General features: G+C 36.3%; 3 protein-coding genes across 4 annotated transcripts; 1 reads left to right on the plus strand and 2 right to left on the minus strand.

Moving 5' to 3' along the window:
• The first annotated feature begins 3,615 nt into the window (after positions 1–3,615).
• Positions 3,616–4,695, plus strand: LOC137725026 (secreted RxLR effector protein 161-like). Its single transcript, XM_068463637.1, has 2 exons — positions 3,616–3,718; positions 4,049–4,695. Exons 1-2 carry the CDS (start codon positions 3,616–3,618, stop codon positions 4,693–4,695), a joined length of 750 nt encoding a protein of 249 aa, XP_068319738.1.
• A 5,514-nt stretch (positions 4,696–10,209) lies between these two features.
• On the minus strand, positions 10,210–14,029 carry LOC137725130 (chromatin remodeling protein SHL-like). 2 transcript variants are annotated; one of them, XR_011067471.1, is made up of 5 exons: positions 13,779–14,029; positions 13,327–13,672; positions 12,234–12,302; positions 11,146–11,247; positions 10,210–10,494 (listed from the first exon to the last, which is right to left on the minus strand). XR_011067471.1 is itself a non-coding variant. In XM_068463719.1 (5 exons), the coding sequence occupies exons 1-5, from the start codon at positions 13,849–13,851 to the stop codon at positions 10,468–10,470; spliced, it is 651 nt and encodes a 216-aa protein (XP_068319820.1). In that variant the 5' UTR covers positions 13,852–14,029; the 3' UTR covers positions 10,210–10,467. The 2 variants fall into 2 exon arrangements, 1 of the variants encoding a protein (XP_068319820.1); XM_068463719.1 differs by having other exon boundaries at positions 11,146–11,281.
• A 39-nt stretch (positions 14,030–14,068) lies between these two features.
• On the minus strand, positions 14,069–25,614 carry LOC137725129 (uncharacterized). The gene is made up of 18 exons (XM_068463718.1): positions 25,450–25,614; positions 25,187–25,247; positions 23,599–23,635; positions 22,977–23,107; positions 22,507–22,599; positions 22,305–22,407; positions 22,087–22,220; positions 18,476–18,615; positions 17,944–17,994; positions 17,781–17,863; positions 17,639–17,693; positions 17,432–17,540; positions 16,454–17,084; positions 16,159–16,372; positions 15,966–16,036; positions 15,367–15,535; positions 15,145–15,274; positions 14,069–15,015 (listed from the first exon to the last, which is right to left on the minus strand). Exons 1-18 carry the CDS (start codon positions 25,561–25,563, stop codon positions 14,291–14,293), a joined length of 3,051 nt encoding a protein of 1,016 aa, XP_068319819.1. The 5' UTR covers positions 25,564–25,614; the 3' UTR covers positions 14,069–14,290.
• Between the last annotated feature and the right edge of the window lie 416 nt (positions 25,615–26,030).

A 26,030-nucleotide genomic window follows, 5' to 3' on the forward strand; every position in this document is an offset into this window, starting at 1 on the left:
GTTTCGAGTGCTTATCATTTTTGGCCTGAAGATCAAAATGAAAATTTGTAAGAACCAGAAGTTTTAACGCTATATTCCTCCAGGAATACATATTATTGCAAGTTCTTACGCATCTCATTTTTCTTTCAAAAAGAAAAGAAAATGGCGAACTTGGCAAAGCTTGATTTTTCTGCCCTAGACATTACTGGGAAGAATTACCTTACCTGGGTATTGGATACCAAGATCCATATGGAAGCAGGGAATCTTTGAGATACCATTAGTGAAGAAAACAGCTCAGCCTCTCAAGAACGGGTGAAGGTCATAATCTTTATTCGTCGCCATCTTGATGAGGGACTAAAGAGCGAGTACTTAACGGTTGAAGATTTGTTAGCTCTTTGGAAAGCATTGAGAAACAGATACAATCACCAGACAACAGTGATTCTTCCAAGGGCTCGTTATGAATGGACTCACCTAAGGATCTAGGATTTCAAGTCATGGTTGAGTACAATTCTGCGTTGTTCAGAATTACCTCACAAATGAAACTCTGTGGGGATACCATTACTGAGGAAGATATGCTGGAAAAGACTTTCAGCACATTTCATCCCTTTAACGTGCTCATGCAGCAGCAGTATAGAGCGCGAGGCTTCACTAAATACAACCAGCTGATATCTGTGTTTTTGGTAGCTGAACAAAACAATGAGCTTTTGAGGAAAAATCATCAATCCCGACCTACTGGATCTGCACCATTCCTAGAAATGAATGCTGCTTCCCTCAAAGTGAACGCCATATCCTCTGGTGGCAATAATCATAAATAAGGACATGGCCATAAGCGAGGTCGGTGGAATAGGAAAGGCAAGAATCATCGTGGTCAATTTTACAACCAGATTCCAAGGCAAAATTCAGGCCCGAGCTTTAAAAATAGAAATCGCCACAAAGGCAAAGCTTGTATGAACAATGCTCCTAGAAACTCTGATGGAGCCTGCTATAGGTGTGGTGGCGATGGGCACTGGGCGTGTACCTGTCGTACCCCAAAACATCTGGTGGATCTATATCAAACCTCCCTTAAGGAGAAAGGTGTCGAGACTAATTTCCTCGACCAGGCTAGACAAATGGATATACCTGATCCAGTGTGCAACTTATCAGGACAGTTGAACACAGCCCACCTAGATGTCTAGGACTTCATTGTGGAAAAGGGGAATGAAGTGTATCGGTCTGACTGAATCATTTATATTTGATGTACTTTTATTATTCTGAACTTATAGTTTAAAAACTCGCATTTCAATTCAATAAAAGTGGCATTTAAATTTCTAAGTTGTTTTTAACCGTAATCCCCTTTACTCAGAAAGCATGGATAGAAGCTATGGTTATTCTCAAAACATGAGAAATGACGGAGATATTTGTCTTGAAGACAGCGTAACCACATATACAATACTTCATGATTGAAAGCATTTCTCAAGCTTGATGCTTAAAAGAGTAAGGGTATCAACAATATCAGGTCAATCCAGACGTAATTAAAGGCACAAGGAAAGCCCAGATTATGTTACCAAATGAAACAATAGTATCCATACAGAATGCATTGTATGCTACTCAATCTACTTGAAATTTGTTGAGTTTCAAATACATATGTTTAAATGGATACCACATTGAAACGAAAAGTGCAAAAAATGTGGAGTATCAATGCATTACCTCCAATGATACCCAGAAGCATATATTAGGGAAGTTGCTTGGTTTGTCGAGTGGATTGTATTATACATACATAAGGACAATTGAATCACATGCTGTCATGAACCAAAAGTTCATTGATTCAAAAGATTACATGCTTTGGCATGACCGTTTGGGTCATCCAGGATCCACCATGATACATAGGATCATTACCAACCCTAATGGACATCCATTATTGAACAGAGACATTGCTATCTCAAATGATAACCCTTGCAAGGCTTGTTCTTAAGGGAAGTTGGTAATTAGACCATCACAACTAAAGGTTGATGCTGAATCCCCATCATTTTTGCAAAGAATTCAAGGGGATATTTGTGGACCTATTCAACCATCTTATGGAATATTTTGATATTTTATGGTTTTGGTTGATGCATCTACCCGATGGTCACATATTTGTCTCTTATCTACTCGGAATGTAGCTTTTGCTAGACTTCTTGCTCAGATAATCAAGTTGCGAACACAGTTCCCAGATTACCCCATTAAGGCAATTCGACTTGATAACGCTGGTGAATTTACGTCTCAAACCTTTGATGATTACTGCATGACATTGGGCATTGATGTTGAATACCCTGTTCCTCATGTCCATACTCAAAAATGGTTGAGCAAAAGCATTGATCAAGCGGCTTCAGTTAATAGCTCGCACTCTGCTCATGAAAACAAAATTGTCCATTTCTGCATAGAGACATGCCATATTACATGCTGCATCATTGGTTTGATTGAGACCTATAGCCAACCACCAATACTCCTCAGTACAACTCGTGTTTGGACATCAGCCAAACATTTCACATTTACGAGTTTTTGGTTGTACTGTTTATGTGCTTATTGCACCGCTGCAACGCACTAAAATGGGACCTCAGCGTAGACCGGGAATTTATGTGGGTTTTGATTCACCATCTATCATTAGATTGGAACCCCTGATAGGTGATATGTTTACAGCTCGTTTTGCTAATTATCACTTTGATGAGATAGTCTTTCCATCGTTAGGGGGAGAAAATACCGTTCCAGAATAACGGCAAGAGTTGACATGGGTTGTACCCACCTTGTCTCATTTTGATCCACGTAGCACTCAATGTGAAAATGAAGTGAAAATGATCTTTCATCTTCAAAGTATTGCCAATCAAATGCCAGATGCATTTAATGATGCTATGAAAGTGACAAAATCACATATACTAACTGCAAATGCACCTGCAAGAATTGATGTCCCTGTTGGACAAAATAAAATGGCAGTGCAAAATAAAATGGCAGCAAATGATTTATCTGGTGCACGCCTGAAGCGTGGTAAACCCCCAGGTTCAAAAGATTCAGCCCTTCGAAAGAGAAAGACAAGGGCACAGTTGAATCCAAATGAAATCATTCAAGAAGAGAAAATGAATGAAAAATCCGCAATTCATGATTCTATACTTCTAGAAAAAGAAAATGTCCTTGACGAGACACATGTCCCTGAAGAGATAGCAGTACATGAAAGCAAAGAAATCTCCATAAATTATGCATATACAAATGAATTGTGGGATCGGAATGAAATAATCATCGATGATATGTTTGTATTTGCAGTAGCCACTGAAATCATATTAAGTGATGATATTAAGCCCCGCTCTGTTGATGAATGCAAATAGAGACAAGATTGGCCTAAGTGGAAAGATGTAATCAGGCAGAATTAAATTCCTTGGAAAGGCGAAGTGTTTTTGGATCGGTAGTCCAAACTCCACCTGATGTAAATCCCGTGGGTTACAAAGGGTATTCACAAGAAAACGCAATGAGAAAAATGAGATTGCAAGATACAAAGCACGACTCGCTGCACAAGCCTTTTCACAAAGACCTGGAATTGATTATGAGGAGGCATACTCTCCTGTAATAGACGCAATTACATTTCATTACTTAATAAGTTTAGTGGTTTCAGAAAGGCTTGACATGCGACTTATGGATGTCACCACTGCGTATCTATATGGAGAATTAGATGCTGACATATACATGAAGGTCCTAGAAGGACTTAAGTTGCCTGAAACAACTAACAAATCACGAGGTATGCTCTCGATCAAATTAAGGCGATCATTGTATGGGCTGAAACAATCTGGACAAATGTGGTATAATCGTTTCAGTGAATATTTGATCAAAGAAGGATATATCAATAATGTCATTTGCCCTTGTGTGTTCATTAAGAAATCCAATTCTGGATTTGCTATAGTGGCAGTATATGTTGATGATATAAACCTAGTTGGAACTCCAGAAGAGCTCAATAAAACTGCTGAATATCTGAAAAGCGAATTCGAAATGAAAGACCTTGGGAAAACAAAATATTGTCTCGGCCTGCAGATCGAGCATTGTGCTAATAGAATTTTGGTCCACCAATCAGCTTACATTGAAAAAATCCTGAAGCGATTTGGCATGGACAAGGCTAATCCGCTTAGCACGTCAATGGTCGTTCGTTTTTTGGACATTAAAAAGGATCCATTCCGTCCAAAAGAAGATGATGAAATGGTCCTTGGTCCAGAAGTACCATATATGAGTGCAATAGGTGCTTTATTGTATTTAGCGCAATGTACTAGACCATATATAGCTTTTTCAGTTAACTTGTTAGTAAGGTATAGCTCTGCTCCAGCAATTCGTCATTGGAAAAGAGTCAAAGATGTTTTGCAATACCTTCATGGGACAACAGACATGGGTCTCTTCTACTTAGGAAAATCCACAAATGACCAAATCCTTGCTGGATTCGCAGATGCTGGTTTCCTTTCTGATCCGCATAAAGCCTGCTCACAAACTGGATATGTGTTCACTAATGGAGATATAGCAATCTCATGGCGCTCAACAAAGCAAACATTAGTTGCTACATCTTCAAATCACTCGAAAATACTTGCTTTACATGAAGCAAGTCGTGAATGTTCCTGGTTAGGATCAATGATCCATCATATTCAGAATTCATGTGGTCTAACTTCGAAGATAGACAATCCATATATCATCCATAAAGATAATGCAGCCTATGTTGCCCAAATGAAGGAATGATTCATCAAGGGCAATAAAACTAAATACGTATCTCCAAAAATTTTCAGTGCATATGAACTTCAGAAGGCTAAAGTTATTGAAGTCAGACAAATCCGTTGCAATGAAAATCTAGCAGATCTGTTCACCAAATCTCTACCAAAGTGCACGTTTCAGAAGTTAGTGCAGAGTATCGGATTACGTCGACTTACCAATCAGCTAAATTTGAAGAATACGGAATCAAGGGGAGATAAATATCAGGGGGAGCATCCATGATACATGTTTGTTGTACTCTTTTTCCTTCGACTAGGATTTTTCCCACTAGGTTTTTCCTATCAAGGTTTTAACGAGGCAACATAAACATACTTAACACTATATCAACAATCCAGGTAAAGTTGTACTCTTTTTCCTTCGCTATGGTTTTTTTCCCACTGGGTTTTTCCGAGCAAGGTTTCAAAGAGGCAACTGATGTTGATATGTGGGCATTCAAGGGGGAGTGTTGTAAAATTGATGGATTGGTGGATGAATGAATGCCCACTCAAAAAGAACAAGACTTAGGAATAGTGTTTGATACTTTCAAAAGGTATCATCATTGTTTTATGGATGGTTGTAGTTACAAGAGTCGCTCTATAAATAGAGCACTCCGTCTGTTATCAAATACACTACAAAAGAAAGCAAGAGAAATAATATCAGTATCCCTCCCTCTCTTTATCTACCATCATTTTTGTGTTATAGCTACTAAAGTTATAGTATGATATTTTGCACATGTTTCACTCCTGTCCTTAGAAAGGTTATATCTCTAACTTTTGTTTATTTATAACATATATATATATAGGGGATCTATTGCAAACCCTTCATCCCCCCACTCTCGCAACTCAACAATCTTGGAGGATCCAAAAATTAAAAAATCAAGTCAAACCTCGAAAAATAGAAACGGATATTGATGGTCCTCGACAAACTCACCTTGGTGAGATGACGTTTTCTCAACCCAATATAGTTTACGATTGTTTCACACTGCCGCTGCCGCTGCCGCTAATCACAAAACACTTGCGTGGTGTAGAAATTGGTTGTGATCAAATAGCACTTCTCATGGGACCCTCACTTGAAGGAAAGAGTGTGATTAGGCCTGGCAATTTCTGACACGACCCGATAACCCGACACGACACGACACGAAATTAACAGGTGTTTGGGTCGACACGATAACGAATCGGGTCGTTATCGGGTAACCCGATAAGCACCTGTTAAGATAACGAGTTGGTTCGGGTATACACGTGGGTAACACGATACACGATAAGCAGAATATTATTTTTATAATTTTATAACCCTAAAAAAATACTGTAATAATTATATACATTAATTTTACAATTTTATACCCCTAAAAATTATAATATATATATATATATATATTAAATTAACTATAAAATTTATAATAATTATAATAATTATATATACTATAATAATTATACCCCCAAAATATTAAGTCTATCTATAATAATTATATATATATATATTAAATTTTATAAAAACTATAATAATTATTAATTAATAATTTAATATGCATGAATATGATGCATTGCATTGCATCCATTGAAATTTGATGTGATTTGTTTCCATTCAAATTTCAATAATGAATTTCTTGCCGTTGCCAACTTGCCGCCCTTTTTGAAAAAAAAAAATGGAGGGAAAATGAAAATGTTAAGAAAAGTTGAAAATGAAACAAAAAAGTGAGGGAATTAAGGAAAGATGTTGGAGGGAAAAGTGAAAATGATAAGAAAAAGTTGAAAATGAAACAAAAAAGAGAGGGAAAAATGAAAATTAATAGAAGTGGTGAGAAATTTTTTTTTTTTTTTTTTAAGTTATTAACTTTTTATCACATACATGACTGTCATGACATATCTCACTATTTTTATAATGACACACGTGACACGTGATGTATGTACTATTCCGTGTACCAGTCAATTATAATTTATACATACAAAATAAATAGATTTAAATCTACTTAATAAATACACACACACACACACACACACACACACACACACACGGAACTTGATTGATGGCATACGAATTCTCCAAAACTAATTTCAACGATCCCAACCGTCAAACTTGTTTGTATATGCTTTGAGATCACATCAACAAAAAATCATAAAAAATAAACATTCAGAGATCAAGTAACGGGACAAAGCTTTTCAACGGTTATAAACGAAAAATCATGATTTAACGGTTATTTTAACTCCAATTTTGATGATTTTTTATAACTACACTCCTTGACCCTATATGAATACAATAAATGAATTCGATCTTCAATTTAAAATATTTACACAAGTGGATACCACAAAATCTTATGTTATACTTAATGAAAGTATAAATAAACTCTAAGTGTTAGTCAATCTATCGTTTTACGAATTCTCCAAAACTAATTTCAACAATCCAAACCGTCAAAATTGTTTGTATATGCTTGGAGATCACATCAGCAAAAAATCACAAAAAAAAAACATTTAGAGATCAAGTAACGGGACAAAGCTTTTCAACGGTTATAAACGAAAAATCATGATTTAACGGTTATTTTAACTCCGATTTTGATGATTTTTTTATAACTACACTCCTTGACCCTATATGAATACAATGAATGAATTCGATCTTCAATTTAAAATATTTACACAAGTGGATACCACAAAATCTTATGTTATACTTAATGAAAGTATAAATAAACTCTAAGTGTTAGTCAATCTATCGTTTTACGAATTCTCCAAAACTAATTTCAACAATCCAAACCGTCAAAATTGTTTGTATATGCTTGGAGATCACATCAGCAAAAAATCACAAAAAAAAAACATTCAAAGATCAAGTAACGGGACAAAGCTTTTCAACGGTTATAAACGAAAAATCACGATTTAACGGTTATTGTAACTCCGATTTTGATGATTTTTTATAACTACACTCCTTGACCCTATATGAATACAATGAATGAACTCGATCTTCAATTTAAAATATTTACACAAGTGGATACCACAAAATCTTATGTTATACTTAATAAAAGTATAAATAAACTCTAAGTGTTAGTCAATCTATCGTTTTACGAATTCTCCAAAACTAATTTCAACGATCCAAACCGTCAAAATTGTTTGTATATGCTTGGAGATCACATCAGCAAAAAATAACAAAAAAAAAACATTCAAAGATCAAGTAATGGGACAAAGCTTTTCAACGGTTATAAACGAAAAATCACGATTTAACGGTTATTTTAACTCCGATTTTGATGATTTTTTATAACTACACTCCTTGACCCTATATGAATACAATGAATGAATTCGATCTTCAATTTAAAATATTTACACAAGTGGATACCACAAAATCTTATGTTATACTTAATGAAAGTATAAATAAACTCTAAGTGTTAGTCAATCTATCGTTTTACGAATTCTCCAAAATTAATTTCAACGATCCAAACCGTCAAAATTGTTTGTATATGCTTGGAGATCACATCAGCAAAAAATCACAAAAAAAAAACATTCAAAGATCAAGTAACGGGACAAAGCTTTTCGACGGTTATAAACGAAAAATCAAGATTTAACGGTTATTTTAACTCTGATTTTGATGAATTTTTACAGCTACACTCCTTGACCCTATATGAATACAAAGAATGAATTTGATCTTCAATTTAAAATATTTACACTAGTGGATGTGGATATCACAAAATCTTATGTTATAATTTATATACTTAATAAAAGTATGAATCAACTATTTGGAAAAGGAGGTAATATATTTTTATATGGTATAGTATTATTATTTTATTTCTTTTCATAATTATTTTGTTTAACTTTTCATAATTGAATGATTTTTAATGTTTGCTTTTTCTATACTTCGTTTATGCGGAAGAGAGTTCTGACGTGGAAAATCTTACTGAAAACATCTTCAACATAACTCTTGAAGGCAATAGATCAAGCCAAAGTTCCAATACAATTTCATGATGATCGATGTAAATTGAAGGTTTTGTAAATGGAGGTGTAAACTTTTGAGAAAGACTTACAATCTTAAAAACAAAAACTCTTTATCCTTGCACATTTAATATTTGTAATAGATTAGTAGTGTATGTATTTTTTTTTTTATTAGGCTTTTATTTTCGAGTGTAGATATAGTACTTGAACGAGAAATGTTTTAATGTTTTGAAATAATATTTATGTGGCAATGTGTGGTATGTGCAAATTTTAAAAAAATATTTTTTTTTCTTAACGGGTCATAACGGGTCGGGTCACTTTACCCGTTGGGTAAAGTGACACGACCTGTTAATGACCCGTTAAGATAACGAGTGTGACACGACACGACCCGTTAAGATAACAGGTGTTACACGAAAACGACACGAACACGATAGACACGACCCGTTTGCCAGGCCTAAGTGTGATACCCCATGAGGAATTTGAGGTAGGTCAAATTGTACATCCATGGGCCCTTAAAGATGAAAATGATACCCTTTGGTATGTAACGGATAACAAATTTAAAGATGAAGATGATGGAACTTCGTTCTCCTAAGCATTAAAAGGATAAAAAACAGTTGAAAATGATGAATTTTGATTGGGTTGGTGTGTGACATTTTTAGATCTCAACAGGTTTTAACCCAAGAATTTAGAGATGATCTTAGTATATTAAAAAAAAAAAAAAAAAAATCCTAAAGCTAGGGAGAAAAATACGAAAAAAAACATACAACTTATCCGCCATCAACTCTTATCCTTAGCCAAGAGGGGTTGGTGGCAATCTCTTTTGGTTTCTTACCTCACTTCTCCTATCTTCTAACCATTTCCATTTATGGGTCATGGTCACTCTTTCATTGTGTCGAAGAAAACTTTCGTGACTATAGTCTCTCACTAGCTCTGTTGGGGAAAACCTTTTGTAGTGGATATGACTTACTGATCATACTCGGAACTTAGAAGTGAAGTATAGTTTAGAGTTTGAGATGGTGGTATTTTGTGCTTCTTGTGGTTTGTGTACTTGAAAGAAAAAAAAGACAAAGAAAGAAGCTCAACGTGTGTTGTAGACTTGGGAAAAGGATCATCGCCGGATCCTTTTCCTGGGGATCCTAGGAATCCCGTGAACGTGACCGTTCATCGTACATCGCGCAGTCAAAAATCATTTCAAAATTTAAAATTTAAAATTAAATATAAATAGTACTTAACGAAAACTGATCGCACGATGTACGATGAACGGTCACGATCAATAGATCCTTAGGATCCCCAGGAAAAGGATTTGACAAGGATCCTTTTCCGTAGACTTGTAAGTAACTTATAATAATGCTTCTTTGCCGGTGATTGCAAGATCATGATAGAGTGATATGGTCTTTTCCATGTGGTACCTTTAGAGCAGTAATCCGATTAACAAAGTTCAGTTTTATTTGTGAGTATTATCATTCATTTTGGTTGGATGTTAGGATGTGGGTCACCCATGGCTGATGATTGTATTTTAGTATCTAAGTTATTACCCAAGTTGGCCTTTAGGCTTAATGGATTTGGGTTTGCTTGAAAAGTTAAAAGGGAAACAATATCATCGGAAAAGAGCTGCTCCGAAGCTTTTGAATCATTTCTCAAATCTTTCTTATCTTGAAGGATGAACAAACTCTCAAGACATGATTATATGTACATTGCTACAGTGGTAAGAGGAAAATACGTTCAGAATATTCACAATTCTACATTACATAACTACATACATACAAACACATCCTCTACCTTCAATAGATAGAGGATCTACTTAATTGCATAAAAAGGTTTTCAAGCTAGTTTTCGTATCACAACTTGTGATGCAATATCACCTCCGACGCCGCTTTGTATCCACCTGAAAGACAACATGAAGGAAATTCAAAAATACTTTGTGACCATTGGCCTCAAAGAGATGCTAGAGATCAACAACTATCAATGATAAACACTGCCCTGGTTTTTTTTCCTTGACAAAATCAAGTTTCAAATCAAACCCATTAAATTACCTACATTTCCAAATCATAACAAATTATACGCTTTAAAATTCATATAAAGTCGCACAACTTAACGAGCATATAAGAATATTTGCTTTATTATGCCATTGCCTCGTAACCTCCCGTATGATATTCATTAAGCCTGACTCATGATGCCTACAACCAATAGTCCTGGAAATTTGTAATAAGTTTCTTTCTGTTCAATGTATAGTTTCTTTTTAACACCCTTTTCCGTTCTTTCTATTCAACTTAAAATCTGGTCTAAAAGCATCACAAGCCCCTATGTGTATTCGGGTCATTTAATAATAGATGGAATGAAAAGTGGAAAAAAAAAAAAAAAAAAAAAAAAAAAGACAAATTAATCATTAAAATTGGTAGATAAAGAAATTTGAAACATGTTCAATAACCTGTCAATTTCCAGAGGACATGCAATTCAAATTGAGTCCGCAAGCAACCAAGAATAATAATGGTAAACCTAACTTCAAGTTTATCCAACACTTACGAAAGAAATGTACCTTTGTATCCGGGTGTCTGGAAGCAGTATGGGAATTCTGCATTTTCTTTTGACCCTCGGAAGAGCAGCCTTCACAGAAGAAGTGATCTAGTCTTTTGGCTTCCTGTATATTCATGTTTATACAAGCAGGATGAAACCTGGATCAAGTGCAGTAAATTGAATATTGCATTCGCATTGTAAAAGGATTGACAAGAGGAAGGAAGTACACGTGAAAATAGACAAAAAAAAACATATCAATTAAAAAAAGACATAGGCATCCATGTTTCAAAGCCTTGTATTCAGTATTCTCAAGCAATAGCCTCTCAAGTGTCAACCTCAAAAGCTGCTGAAAGCAGCTCAGCAACATACTGTATACTCAAGGCAGACCAGCATAAGGAATTTGGGAATTTGGGACATACATCAGAGATATATGCATACAGAAAAAAGGAAAAAGCGATACATTCAATTTAAAAAATGTTCCTCTAAATGGTAAACTTCTTCAGAAGCAGCAACACTTCGAGACTTCATCAGGTGCACAAATAAACAAAATGCCTAGCAGATTCACATTCAAACAGTTCCTCGTAATTATTTACATGACAGTATGGCACCTTGACCATGTATGTTTGAAATTGAATGCTAACCTGGAGTAGCGTACGAACACTATTTCCATGAACTAACAATTACTTCCCCTAATTTCCCCTCGAGGTATGAAGAAAAGTTACTTTAAGATTAGATTTATAATCATCCATCCCCTTCAATTTCACAAACTTCCCTTCCAGCATTTATCGGCTACTTATACCCCAGAAAAACAATGTTGTAAAATAATAAAAGCAACCAGGTGAAGATTTTCAAAATCCTTTCACTCCAGAATGGTCTGTCATAACCTTTCAGATCTAATAAAAGGGAACAGTCAAGTTTCAGTGTGCACCTGGTTAACAACTGAATGCATGTGTAAATTAAAACATGATAAATAATAATCTACCTAGAGATACAAGAAATATTCAGAAGGACCAACTTTTCAACTTTATGATAAGAATCTAATCCACCCTCCGTGAGGCAAAAGTGTGGGTAGATCACAAACAGTTGAATAAACTTAAACAATTAACTTACCAATCACTACAACCTTCACACTGAACCATGAGGTCATCAGGGTTGTAAGGCATCTCACACTTGCAATACCTGCCACATAACATCAGAAACCCAAAAAGAGGCATTTCAATTTCAGTCATTCCAATACCCAATGTTGCAAATACTTGAGCTTGTTCACAAAAGATCAAATAGAGAGGCTGACAACTTAACGGCCATGAGCAAAAAACAAAAATTGTGGGAAACCTATATAACTAATAAAATAATGGAAACTTAGCTCAAGGCTCAAATATGTTTCGTTTATGATTTCATCAACTCAAATATCCCATATAATACCTATATAAGATAAAGAGTGCAAATGAAATCTGATCATCAAGCTCCTTTGATTACCAGAAGGATAGGAAACTGAGAATTAAAGGTGAAGGACCAAATGAAGATGCACAAAACTAAAATCAATGAAGAAAAGTTTTGAGCTTTTAGTTTTAGAGGCCGTTTGATAACCATTTCGTTTTCAGTTTCAATTTTTGTTTTTCCTACAGAAAAATTGTACGGTAACTGTTTCAGTTCTAAAAAAATATGAAAACTGAAAGCTACTTTTTTGAGTATTCCAAATTTCGACTACCATCCATCTTGGCTATCTTGAGCTTATGAACGAGCTTGGGGATACTTTAAAGTTTATGCTTACTACTAGGGCTTCCATCACTGATTCCTATACTTAACCGGGTCTCATAGCCCTGTGAACTTCTTCACAGCCTGATTAATGTGATTTAAGAGCGCATTTCTATGGCCCCTGATCGAGCAGTTTTCAGTTTTAAGTTTTCACAATCAAACAAGTTACAGTTTTTAGTTAAAATGGTTATCAAACGGGCCCTTGGTTTTACGTATTCTCTTAAAGTTTCCACCTACTACAATGTATGATGGAAATAACAATGAAGAGTGAGCAAAAGTTCATCGCTTTTATATTCAATGCACTCCAAAAACAATAGAAACCAACCAAATCGTATCAATTGAAGCACGAAATCAATACTAAACACCAAATAACAAGAAAAGTTTAAGATTTGACAATTCAATCTCCATCCCAATTCAACCAATTTGAAGGAAAAGAAGACAAACATACACGGCAACGCGGTCGGGATTGAAAGCCCCGGTGGAGGAATTATACTCAAAACGACAGAAGAAGTCGTCGTTTCCAACAGCGTCGAGCTTGGTGTAGCTTTTAAAGGTGTGGACCGTACACTTGGCCTCGATGGTGTCGGCGCTCTGAACATCGTGGTGATCGGAGAGAAAGACCTCTTTGGAGCCGTGAAACTGCCTCCGGCCACCGAGCGACTCCTCAGGCCGATAGTACCATTGGACGTGGACCTTGACGGTGGAGCCGCGGCTGTCGGCCTCGATCCGCTCGATCTTGGCGACGTAGGACGGCTTCCCCGGCTCCGACGGGCGCATCAGGACGCAGTCCCCGGCTGCTCCACAAACAGAGAAATCAAATTTACAGAGAATTCGATGGAATTTTGAATATTTGGAATTGGGGAGTTGAATTGTGAGTAGTGAGTAGTGGTAGTGTTGTACCTCTGACGGTTTTGTTGATGGGTTTGACGGTGTAGGAGTCGATCGTTCGCCTCGGAGCTTTGGGTTTGGCCATGGCGGAGATTCTAGAAGCTCATCGCCCAAACCAGACAACGTAGAATTTGGAATTTGGAAGAAGAAATGTGGGAATACTTCGTTGAGGGGTTGGATTGTAGAATCATACGATGGACGCATCTACAGAGGACCATAGCTCCTTTATTATAAAGTACCTTTTCTTCAACCTATTGACTTTTTTAGCATGGAATTGTTTGGACTCTCGGAAAGTTCTTTTGTAGTGCTTCGAACTTGGAAGAAGTATATTTCACAATTTTTAACCATTAGATTTTGCCACTTACCAATACAGTCTGATCTGGTCTCTTCATTTGTAAGTGAAAGGTATTAGGTTCAAATCTCGTGGACGGCGAATTCAATACCTCTTTAAACAGGCAATTGCTTTTACAGTTTCTCTCTTGAGAGATTTATCACCATGGAATTTTACAAGATCAAACGAAAAATTATGATTGGAACCATTTTCTAAGCTTCTTGGAACCTTGCTTTTCGCCATCAGTTTGGGCGGAGCTACGTTGTGAGTACTTGGATCTATATTGTTCGATCAGCATGTCGAGTTTATCCACGACGTCCCGCCCTAACGGGTCTCTATTTTTCTTTGGCCTTTTTCTCCTCGTTTCAATCTCTCCCCCCTCTAGCTCTTTCTGCGCTTGCAGCTTCCTCTTTTGAGGTCGTACATTTGCCTTTCCCATAGATTTTGATGTTTGTGCACCAATGGCCATGGATTCACGTTCGAATGATCTCCCACGACCAGGCTTCGTGCCATCTTGATGATTGTTTGGTTCATGTTTTGAGCTTTCCGCATTCTCTGTTGAGCCTCCTGATACTTTTGTTGATGAGATCTTCTTTTCCTTTCCAAATGGACCCTTCTTCTGCCTCTTAGAAGCTCTCTCTCGGTCAGTAGCAGTTCCATCACCAACCCTGTTTTCCGCTTCATCTTCTTTATTTGGAACTGATTCATCCAGATTTTGCTTGTCACCACCTTGTTTCCGTTTGTTGTACTTCTGGCTTGGATCGGCATCTGGTCTATTTGAGCCATCCTTTTGCTGTACACCTGGATTACAACGAGCTGTATTCTGCTGCCCTTGAATCTTTGCATTTCGTAGTTTCAATTTCTGGACATTATCCAGTGCGAACTCCACAATTGGGCGATGCTCAGGACCAAAAGTTTCTACAAGTTGTGTCACATTAAATTACAACACTATGGATTCAATGTATTCGATATCTATTTCCAAAGATTACTGTTATCAGTGTCCTATGTCAACATGGATTATGCAATTCCGTTGAAGAAATAACTTACCGGGATTGTTGTTAAGAACTCTGAGGGCCACAAGTGCATGCTGATGCTCTGTAAACTCAACGAAAGCAGCTCCACGAGAGTGATTCTTTGTGTTAAGCTTTCCCTTCTTCACATCCTCCAAGAACTTTATCTGCATGCTCAATGCCAAAAATAAATAAGGGAAAGTTCTTAAAATATAAACGAAAAAACCATAACAAAGACAAAAGTTAACTACTAATTAACCTGTCGAATAAAAGGTTTTTGTTTTGTAGCTCGTGAGGTGACTGCATCAATACAAAGTCTTTTTAGTTCCTTTTCATTCATGGACTTCGGCAAATTTTTTATAACTATTCTCGTCTTGGAAACATGGAAATTTGGAGATTGAAGTTTCGACATCTTGCTTCTTTCTGCCCTGCATAGTTTCAGAAAATCATTAGAACCTGTCGCAAAGGAATGTAAAACACCATGAAGTAGCAGCAGAATAATCAGCATTTGCTGTTATAAACTGAGTCTGATATTTATTCTTGACAAATTACCAGATTTTTTAAAGCTTGTAGAAGTTTTACGAGGTTTGTAATTCATGTAATATAGTTAATACGATTACGGGCTGAGAACTATAAAACAGGAGAAATCCCATCCAAATGTTTATAAGAAAATAATACATACATAGTAACTAAAATGTAAATAAATGCTACAAGGACAAAGAATGGAAAATGATTTTACAAAAGATTTTATGTCTGGAGAAAATCAGGTGAGACCCAATTGAACCATGCTCCAAGCATAGCATGGACAAAGTATGCATATGCAATATGTAAGAGGACAAAAATATAAGCAAAACTTACATTTGGCGTTTCAACATATCACTAGCTGAAACCCCTTTTGCAGCTGGAGTTCCCTCAAGAATAAGACCTTCCTGTTAATATTTGAGGAAAGAAAATGCCAGCCATTCAAGACAATCCGTTAAAATAACCACCACACACAAAAAACTGTAAAATCAAAATAAAGAAGGGGGAGGAGGCTTGTTGAAGAAATAACCTTTGCTAGATAGAGATTGCGGTGGTCTAGGTCCTCTTTCTTGGCCACATTTAATTCCTTATCATGAGCCGATTTTTTATCCAAAGCCTGCAACACTGTTAATTGTCTACCTTTCAGAGTAATTCCCGAACCAGATTCTGCATTCGCAGCTGAAACGGCAGAACTAGCTCCATCTTTTGTTGTAAACCTGAGAAAGCCAGATCCTTTGGGTCGCCTGCCACAACATGATATCAGATGTAGTTTCGAACATAAAAGAATGCAGTAATCATATCAAACTACAAATAAAATAATATACTTGGTGACTGGATGAAGGACTGGGACAAAAGAGTCAACTTTCCCAAAGGTGGAAAACCTTTGTTTGACATCTTCATTAGTGATCTCAAAAGGAAGATTGCTTATGAAAATTGTTCCATGCAAATCTTCTCCTTCGTCTGCCTGTTCAAGATTTGATGCCGCGCTTTTACTTAACTTTCCAGGCTCAGTAACGTCTGATGCTTTTGCAGTCTCAAGAGATGAGTAATTAGGCTCATCAACAGATTCATCAATAAGATTTGATGCCATGGTCTTGCTTTTCTTTCCAGGCTTATCAACCTCTGATGTCTTTGTAGTCTCAGAAGATAATTTCTTAGGCTCGTCAATGGACATATCAATAGATGTCTCCTTGTTCCTTTTCAGCAGTGTGGAACCATCATCAGGGGTTGCTGTACCAGAGGGTGTGATGAAGTTTTTTAGAACTTTCCTTGCAATGTCTGCTTCCTCTTCAAAATTAATTTCAGTAGGGATGTCTGTTTTCTCTATGGTGTTAGAGTCATCTAGAGCATTGTCTGTTCCATCATGGTGCTGGGACTTTATACAGACATCCCCAGCATCGTCCTCAAAATCATCACTGCTACTATCACTTTCCCCATCTCTTTCATCCTCTTGTCCTGTAAAATCAGTGCTTTTGCATCATAAAAATGTAGAAACAAGTACAAAAAATGAGGTAAACATTTATTGATATAATCGTTCAAGATAAAATCATTTTCAAATATCACAAAGTAACTCAAAATGGGGAGTGTAAAGGCATCTTTTAGAAAATTATGAACAATTAAATGCATTTTATTAATCAGGCACTTTGTGAATCATCTTATCATCATCATTCTCTTTCACAAAGAACAAAGCACAAAACATCAGTTGATTACTCAGATACAATTGATTATTAATCCGTTCTACATAAAACAGTAAGAAAAAAATGTGCTAAATGTGAAAGGAGTTACAGTAATATAACAAGTACCATCTTCTGAAGCAAGGGCATTAATGCCACCATATATCTTCTTTGAAACAGCCCAGTCAACAGCTATGGATCTTTTATGAAGCATTTGTCCATTTAGCTTTTTTATTGCCTGAGAAAGCAAAGGAAACATGTCAGCTCACGTAACTCAGCACAAGAACACACGGGTTAATTATGTACTCCAAAATTTAAGCATGAATCACAATGTACATTTTCCGCATCCTGTTTGCGTGTGAATTTGACAAATGCAAAACCCTTAGATAACCTGCAAACAAGGAAAATAAACAGGGATGAAGAAATAGATAACATGATATTTCACTGTGAGAAACAATACTGGACAATAATAATATACCCTGTCTCAGGATTATGTGGAATAAAAACATCCCAGACAAACCCTGCCGGTGAAAACATGTTATTTATTTCATTCTCTTTGGCCTGCATTTGTGTAAGAAAACTATCAGTTGAAGTTCTTCCTAAGAACAAAATGTCATATGAAAATACAGTGAACAAAAAACCTTGAAAGGAAGATTTCTAACAATGAGCTTCCACTTCTGAGTCTTGGAACCCTGAACAAACAAAAAGAAACAAGCTGTTTAGAAGCAATATAATAGCACCAGCACCAATAACATGAATAACAAAAATAACACCAATAACAACCCATAATGCTAAGTAAATGACTAATTTGAATAACAAAAAAAAATAATCCAGACTTTATCTCTTATAAATCAAAATGCTAGTTTGGCCTTGCATGGCATGCAAAGAGCCTATCAACATTACTATAATGTATACTTGTTATTTCTGATCCCTGCACTTCCCTAACAGACAGTGCTAAAACATATTACATCCTTGCATCATCTTTTTTGTTATCCACTGAACCATGGCCAAGCTCAAAAAGAACTAAATTTGAACGGAGAACAATCCAAAGCCAAAATTGCATTGAAAAAATGAAGCAATGGAACTCCATGAATTGGTTCATATTCAAACAAGGATGTATAAGCTAGAGCAATTCAGCTTGAACTTGTAGTAAGCTGTACGCGTATAATTTACCTCCCCACCCAGCTGACGTGCCCAAACAATACTGCCTTTTATTTCTTTTTGGTGTAACATAGAAACAGAAGCATGAGCTGATCTGACACTGTTATAAAGTACAGATGAAGCATCCATTTTGCATCCATCTTGCACAAGACCTGAAAGGCCACCACATATAGTGAAGACAAAATTACTTTATGAGTGCACACAATAACTTTTGTCCGTCTAACAACATTTAAGCTTCAAATTTCAATTAGGAAAGCATGTAATCAACTATAATGGCCAAACTAAAAGTATCAAGTGTTTCCCTATAGTAATTTTTTGCAACTGTCATGTGAGTATTGAGTATGTAAATTTAAATCAAGTCACCTGAAATGTAAATTCTACTTGACGATAGATACTTAAAATGTTATTTTATCAAGAGAACTGATCCATTTTTTAAATTAAAATGTCAAATTCAAATGAGAGTGAGACAGAAAATTCAGACAGAGACTGAAAAGAAAGGAGGACAATTTGTAGTACTCTCTAAAATTTACATTATGTTGAGCCTTTTATAAGAGATGAGGAAATAAAAAGGAATCAAAGGCAAAGACAAATAAAAAAAGGAATATAGGAGAAGCATGACTGAGGGAGCGAGGACAAGATCAACGCCTCAAATGCATCATTTTCTGCATGAATAACAATGTATTAAAAGGTGGGGGCGTGGCCGAGGCATCCGATGGATAGCCCAACCTAGGTGTGAGGTGTGAGGCAAAGCCTCATGGAACCTAAAATTTTAATATATAGTATATATAAGTATAATTATAACATATAATACTTTGTAAAATCAAATATAATTATAACTAAATCAAAGATATTATCATCTTCTTTATTACTAAGTCTAGTTGTACTTGGAAACTATATCATACATATAGTCTTAAAATGTTGTAATTATTTACTTTACTGTAAGCAATTATAGAGAACTTCAAGGAAAATAAGGATGAGTGGTCGCAATTATAGGAAATTTCAAGCGAAATAAAGGTTGAATGTTGCACTTATAAGTAATTCAAAAGGAAATAAAGGCCAAGTGGAGTAGTTATAGCCTATAGGGTATTTAAAATGAAATAAGGGCTGAGTGGAGCAATTATTATGGGAATTTAAAGGAAAATAAAGGATTGAGTGGAGCAATTATAAGGAACTTAAAATGAAATAGACGCGCTCCGGCGACGCCTCCGCTCACTCCCCGAAACTAAGGCAGCAACTCTCACGCCCAACACGCCTCAGTTTGGTCATCAAAATTTCTTTATCAAGAGAACTGATGAGTTTGATAAATGGTCCTTCATCTGTTTTGGTCCTTTATCAATTGCTTTGGTCATCAAAATTGTCCCTGCCGTCTATTCCGTTAAAAAGTTCGTTAGTGTACTGATGTGGCATTTTGTGTGAGACCACACAACCAATCATGTGATGCCACATTTATTAAATATAGCAAGAATCAATTTTTAAAAATAGTATAGAATTGAAAAAAATAATTTAAAATTTTGGAAACCAAAAAAGATTTAAATGAAGAGAAAGTGGTGGGTTGGGGATGGGGAACAGGGAAATCTGGGTGGCTGAGGAAGGGGACGACGTCAGGAAAGCCGGAGAGGGACAGGGAGGGAGAGTGAGAGAGAGGGTCGGGTCAATCTGGCCGACTCTAATATTCTAATAATGAAGGCTTTCTCAAATCTCAATACATGGGGTACTTTGGTTGGGCAAGGGTATGGGGCGAAATCTGGGTTAGGAATGGTGTGGTAGGTGGTTTGCAGAGAGAGAGAGAGAGTAAGGTGGCTTCCTTTCTTTTTTTTCTTTAATTCAGAAAAAACCAAACAAAGCTATATGATTTATGTGTATACATATACATATCACACGTGGACAAGCGTTTCTCCAGCAAATGCAAAATCATGGGCATCAAATTAGGGGTGGGTTTAAAAAACCGAAAATCTAAAAAAACTGAACCGAAGTTGAAAAAACCGAACCCAAAAAAAATGGAACCGGACCGAAATTGGTTGGTTCGGTTTTCGGTTTTGGTGGTCTCAAAACCGAACTGAACCGATATATATATATATATATATATATACATATATATAATAATATATATATTATTACATATTTAATATATATCATCTTCAAGCCAACGTGAACTCAAAGTTTGAACTCAATTGGAGGTCGGACTTGTAGTCTGTCCTTTCAAGCAATGAGCCACAGGATGGCATAACCACAAAGTGGAAGATGCCACCAGAATCGAAAGCAAAGGAGAGAAAATAAAACAACAAACACACAAAGTGGAAGATGCCATAACCACAATTGAAAGCAAACAATGTTCTTGCAATGAAGTGGTGCTGATTATTTTGGCCACCAAATTTTATCATTCAGGTCCAAGAAATCGAAGAGGACAAGAATTGTCGGCCTGAAATTGGATAATTCAGGGAAATGCTTCTGAGATTGCTCATTGTTGTTGTAAAACAAAGGGACAATATGATTGCTGTGAAAGAAAATTTTTAGACCTATATATGCAGGTTTTTTACATGAACCTATGGCCATAAGATTTAATGGATCAGTGTTTCCAGTGTCTATATTGTTTTAAAAAAATAAACAGAAACCGGACCCAAAAAAACCGAACCGAACAAAAACCAAAAAAAAATTGAACCGAACCGAAATTTCGGTTTGGTTTCAGTTTTGGCAAAAAACCGAACCGATTGAAACCAAACCCACCCCTACACCAAACTAATTACCAGAAAACTATGGATGGTCTCTCTCACATGCTAGATTGCTAGTATGACCCGGTGTTAAATTACAAAAGATCCAAAACATATGCAGTCTTTTATCAACAGAAGGACAAATCAATAGACCACGGCATTGTGATGAATGAGGGACGGATGTCCATCAGGTTTTTACTCTCAGAAGCACAACATTTTAATTTCTTTTTATAAAAAAAAAAAAATTATTTTGGTTTAATCTATGTCTTAAGTTGTTTTGTGGGCCCCATGCAAATGCCACATCAGAACACTAACAGACATTTTATTCTTTAGTCTGCAAGAGTTTTTCTATGTTTCTTGTGTTCTACATTAACTGGGAAATCCTAGTTTTTATCCTCCATCTGGTTATGAAGAATTACATTGAGTATGTCACACAAATTACACATACATGTATCAGTAATTGTACAGCATATATATTAATATTTTCCATGTGCTTGTCCATGCTTCATGCATTCCGATGAATTAAAAGAATGCCAGTAAAAAGAATCTTGTCTTACAGGTTTGTGTGTGATGTACGTGCTGTTGTACAACTACAAACAATTGTTCAAATGACTGCAACGCCAATAAACTGGGAATATGAGGTAAAAAATTACAGGAATGGCTAGTATCATTCTCCTTTAACAACAATTTCCAGCAACAATAGCTAAAGAAAACACTAAACAGTTTGCAACTCATTATATTAAACCAACTAACTCACCAGCGACAATGGCTAAAGAAAAAACGGACAAAGGAAAAGAAATTTCAGTTTCAACTCAATAAATCATACCAACTAACCTCATTTACTTTGAAAAGTAACAAAACATGCAGGTGGTAGTTGCCGGGGAAGAAACAAAAACGAAAGAAAAATTCCCTTACCATGCTGTTCAAGCTCTTCTTTGGGAAGAGGATAAATGATGGAACATACGTCCCCAATCTCCCTAGCTTTGCGATGAACATCTTCTGCCATACCAGCATTAAGAAGACCACCGAATATGACAGTTCTAGCAACCCTACATAACAAGTGATTAAGTACATCAGGCCACATTTCTGGAAACGGATGCTATCAATCAACTTTCTATCTCGAAATTACCTACCTCTGCTTTTCTGAACCACCCACTTTTGCCACTTGATCATTACTTAGTGCTACTGCTTTTCTAGTCTTCACAGGTTTCTTTGTATTTTTTTCCGAAGCCACAACTGCAAATAGCTAAGCAAAATGAGTGAAATTTACAATAGCTAACTTTTATTCTTTTTTGGTGATTACAATAGCAGGATTCAAATGTTAAGATTATTGACCTCTTTCCTGCAATTTTGAAGCATCCTTTTCCCCTTGGGAATTGTCACCATCTTTGTCATTTTCTGTCTTCACGGTCTCATCCACGTCAGTTCCTAAAACCAAAAGGTAGTAAGGAAACAAACCAAATTTGAAGAAGAAGTAATTGAGACTATTAAGAACCTGTTGGAAACAGAGGAAAGATGCAAAATAGATGAGAAGTGAAGGCAAGATGTGAGGGGTGAAGAAGAGAGGGAGGAGAATGCATAAGTAAATTAATTTAAAAGTGTTTTCAGTATTTACTAAAGTAGTCTATGTATTTTAGTCCTCTCTTCATCAACTCTATCATCTTTCTTCTCACTTTCTTCTATCATCTTTCTTATCACTTTCTTCTACCTTTTCCTTCTGTATTTTTAATTACAAACAAAAACATTAACAAGCGGACCATAAAGTATTTTCATTTCAAATCAAAAGTAAGATGAGTAATACTAACCTTGATTAGTCTTTGGCCTTCGTTGTTCAAGCGGAGCACGATGCATGGCATGTTTAGCTGCTATTTTTCGACCTCCAATGGACAAACCATTCTTCAGCTCAACAGCACGATTAGCATCTTCTGTTACAGCACTACAAATAGATGCAAAATACCAAAAAAAAAAAAAAAAAAGTGTTCAAAAGTTTGTAACCACAAACCCAATTTCATAGGCTCATGTTGTTGCCATATTCCTAAAGCTAAAACTCCTGAAGAAACCCTTTAATCCTCAAAAACATGTCAAGAAATTTCAAAACAATTTTTTAATCTTATTCTTCATGATTTTTTTCATGCAACAACATTTTATACTAAGGGGTCCGGGGATTTGTGCTAGGCCGTACAATGCGCCCGTCATAATAACGCGGTATTCTTGACAATAGAAAAAAATAATGTGGTATTGAACTCACCATCTACAGGAGTCAAACCTAAGACCTCCCACCTACGGGTGAAGAGGAATACTAATAAACCGTAATACTAGTGCCCACCATGATTTACCAATAAAAAGTGAAAGAACTATCCTAACTTGGGGAACATAACAATGAAAAAAATGATACATAATAAGGGAAAAACAATGAACTTCACTTACAATTGAACAAAACCAAAACCACGGTGCTCACTTGACCCTGTAAACAATATAACGAGATAGATTAGAAAAGTTTTGACTTAACTGTTAAAAACCAAGTTAAATCCACGAAATAAATAATAAAAAATAAAAAAGCTACTGATAACCAAGATAAGGAAATGAAAATCATATGACACATGGAATCTCATTTTGAAACAAGTTATTGATCAAGCTTCTTCGTGGTGCGTTCAATCACTTCCACAATCCTGCACAGCAAATAATTTATAAGACAGACATGTTTCATATTGTTTTGTTTAAAGCATGCTTGTATCTCATACCCAGAGTGATTTTACTTCACCTGACAATGGCATTTGAGGAGAGATTTCCAATTTTATCTAGGTAATTTACTGTTAAGTTGTTTAGTTCAATATGAGGGAGGAATTGCTCTTTGTGCTCATGTAGGGTTCCTATATTACTGTTGGCCACTCACTGGTGATCCTTGAGTAAAGGCATGGGGTCAAAGCTGATTTGGAGGAAACTCCCCATACAACTGATCGGCTAAGACTGTTCCTCAAAAGCATTTGAATATAAACCCCTTCTCAAAGCAAGTATAGTTCTAGTGCTAGGGCATACCTATAAAGTTAACACTCAAATATCACCTCAAGGCTCAAGCTGGAAAAAAGTTCTGGCTGCAATTGGAGTTGAGAAAGCTAGTGGCCCTGACTACTGAAGCTTTCGCTAAAAGAATGAGAAGCAAGGTGACCTGAAGGAATCAATGGATGGGCAAGTTCTATAACATTTCAAATACAAGAAAAGATTCTACTTGAGGTTTAAGTAGGCAAATCTTTGTAAGATACAAAACGATCAAGGGACCAATCAAGAAAGGAAAGTAATTCTAGGACAAAAACATCCCAGCATAACACCTACACAAAGGGTGTATGTGAGAGATGTTAATAGATGGCAGATCCTCTAATCTCCCTCTCCAACTTGAAGAAGACTAGGATCAATTTACACTTTACTGAGCAAGGAGATGGGAACCACTATGAATATAGTGAGAGTGACGCCTCCAATGAGTACAATGAGAGATGGTTAAGCCTAACCTGAGCTAGAGAATCTCCCTTCTATTTTTGGGTTTCTTTTCCTTTTAAGTGCTAACAAATACTACACGGGGTTATATAGGGTGGACAAGTTGTTAGTTCTAAAACCTTGGTTTAGCAAGGGAGGATTGCTTTCTGAAGATGGTGTTGTGATGCTCCAATTCTAATCAGATTTTGGGGTGTGCTACTACATTGGGGGTTGGCCAAGTAATCAAACTTGAGCTCTAAGCCTTACTAATTGCATTAAAGTATATTCTGCAGGCAGATAAGTACCATCCCAACAAAGGCACACAAATCTAATCATGGGATGCAGAAAACTTATCCAAAAACATTGGAACCACCCCGGTACATATGCTGTTAGTTAATTCGGTTTCTTATAGGCCTCTGGCCCCCTCTTTAGAAAATTAAATATTAACAAGACAACAGGAAACAAATAAAAGGTCTCGAAAAACACAAGTTGTTAGAACTACAAATCAAATAGTAAAGTTCCAATTTTTGCAACATTTTAGGATTACCCTTCTTCATAACCAAAAAGCACCTCCTAATCGGTCCAATGTCGCTGAACGTCTCCTCCAGCTGAAATTCAAAAGAAAAACAAACAAATTAAAAGGACTTTGCATTACGAAAACAGCACAGAATATTACAATTTAACAGCAATTATAAAATAAATCGCATGAACAGATTGTAATTCAACTATTTAGATAATTTGAGTGATCCAATTTCAGTAAGGGAAGAAATAAAGACGCAAAATAGGGGGGTGGGGGAAAAGAGAGAGCACCTGAGATTTGGTGAAAGAAAAGGGGAGGTTGGAGACGAAGATAGTGGAGGGGGAGTGCTCGCTTTCGGTTCTCGGTCGGCCGCCATCGCCATCTTTGCTTTTCTTCTTCCCCATCTCTGTTTTGTTTTGGTTGGAGAGAGTGCACGAATGGAGGAAGCAGCTATATGAATCACTGGACCTTAAACCTCAGGAGGGAAACGGAGGAGGGGTTTATGAGGGTTGAGGTTTGAATTTGGGCCTGGCCCATTACAAATATGGTGTTGGACTGGGAAGATATTGAAGTGGGCCTAAAACAAGTGCAGGATTGTAAGCTTCTGGTTGTGGTATGTGAAAGGATAATCCCTCGCTTCTTCTCTTTATGAGTTATTTATGCATACATGTCAGATTGTGGTTGGTAGGAACATAGGAGTTGTTGCTTCCAAGAAAGGTGCCATAGGGTCCTTTTTAAAACGGGTGGTGTTATACATGTTGAATCAACACAATTACTCCACTTGTTTTTCATAACAAAAACCAGTATTCCATATTCTTTTGTTTTGCAACCCTCATTAAGATGACATATTTAAGAGTACGTTTGAGAATGA

This window comes from Pyrus communis, chromosome 2 (assembly GCF_963583255.1).
Source record: "Pyrus communis chromosome 2, drPyrComm1.1, whole genome shotgun sequence".
In the NCBI taxonomy this organism is placed as follows: Eukaryota; Viridiplantae; Streptophyta; class Magnoliopsida; order Rosales; family Rosaceae; genus Pyrus; species Pyrus communis.

Excerpts from the sequence above, each read along its gene's own strand:
- LOC137725026 (XM_068463637.1), top strand. The coding sequence starts at position 3,616 with ATGGATGTCACCACTGCGTATCTATATGGAGAATTAGATGCTGACATA. Across the intron at positions 3,719-4,048 it reads AACAACTAACAAATCACGAG|CTTACATTGAAAAAATCCTG; the intron begins GTATGCTCTCGA and ends TCCACCAATCAG.
- LOC137725129 (XM_068463718.1), bottom strand. The coding sequence starts at position 25,563 with ATGGGGAAGAAGAAAAGCAAAGATGGCGATGGCGGCCGACCGAGAACC. Across the intron at positions 25,248-25,449 it reads TTTCTTTCACCAAATCTCAG|CTGGAGGAGACGTTCAGCGA; the intron begins GTGCTCTCTCTT and ends TTTGAATTTCAG. Across the intron at positions 17,085-17,431 it reads TGCCCTTGCTTCAGAAGATG|GACAAGAGGATGAAAGAGAT; the intron begins GTACTTGTTATA and ends CTGATTTTACAG.
- LOC137725130 (XM_068463719.1), bottom strand. The coding sequence starts at position 13,851 with ATGGCCAAACCCAAAGCTCCGAGGCGAACGATCGACTCCTACACCGTC. Across the intron at positions 12,303-13,326 it reads AATCCCGACCGCGTTGCCGT|GTATTGCAAGTGTGAGATGC; the intron begins GTATGTTTGTCT and ends GTTATGTGGCAG. Across the intron at positions 11,282-12,233 it reads TGTGAAGGTTGTAGTGATTG|GTTTCATCCTGCTTGTATAA; the intron begins GTAAGTTAATTG and ends CACTTGATCCAG.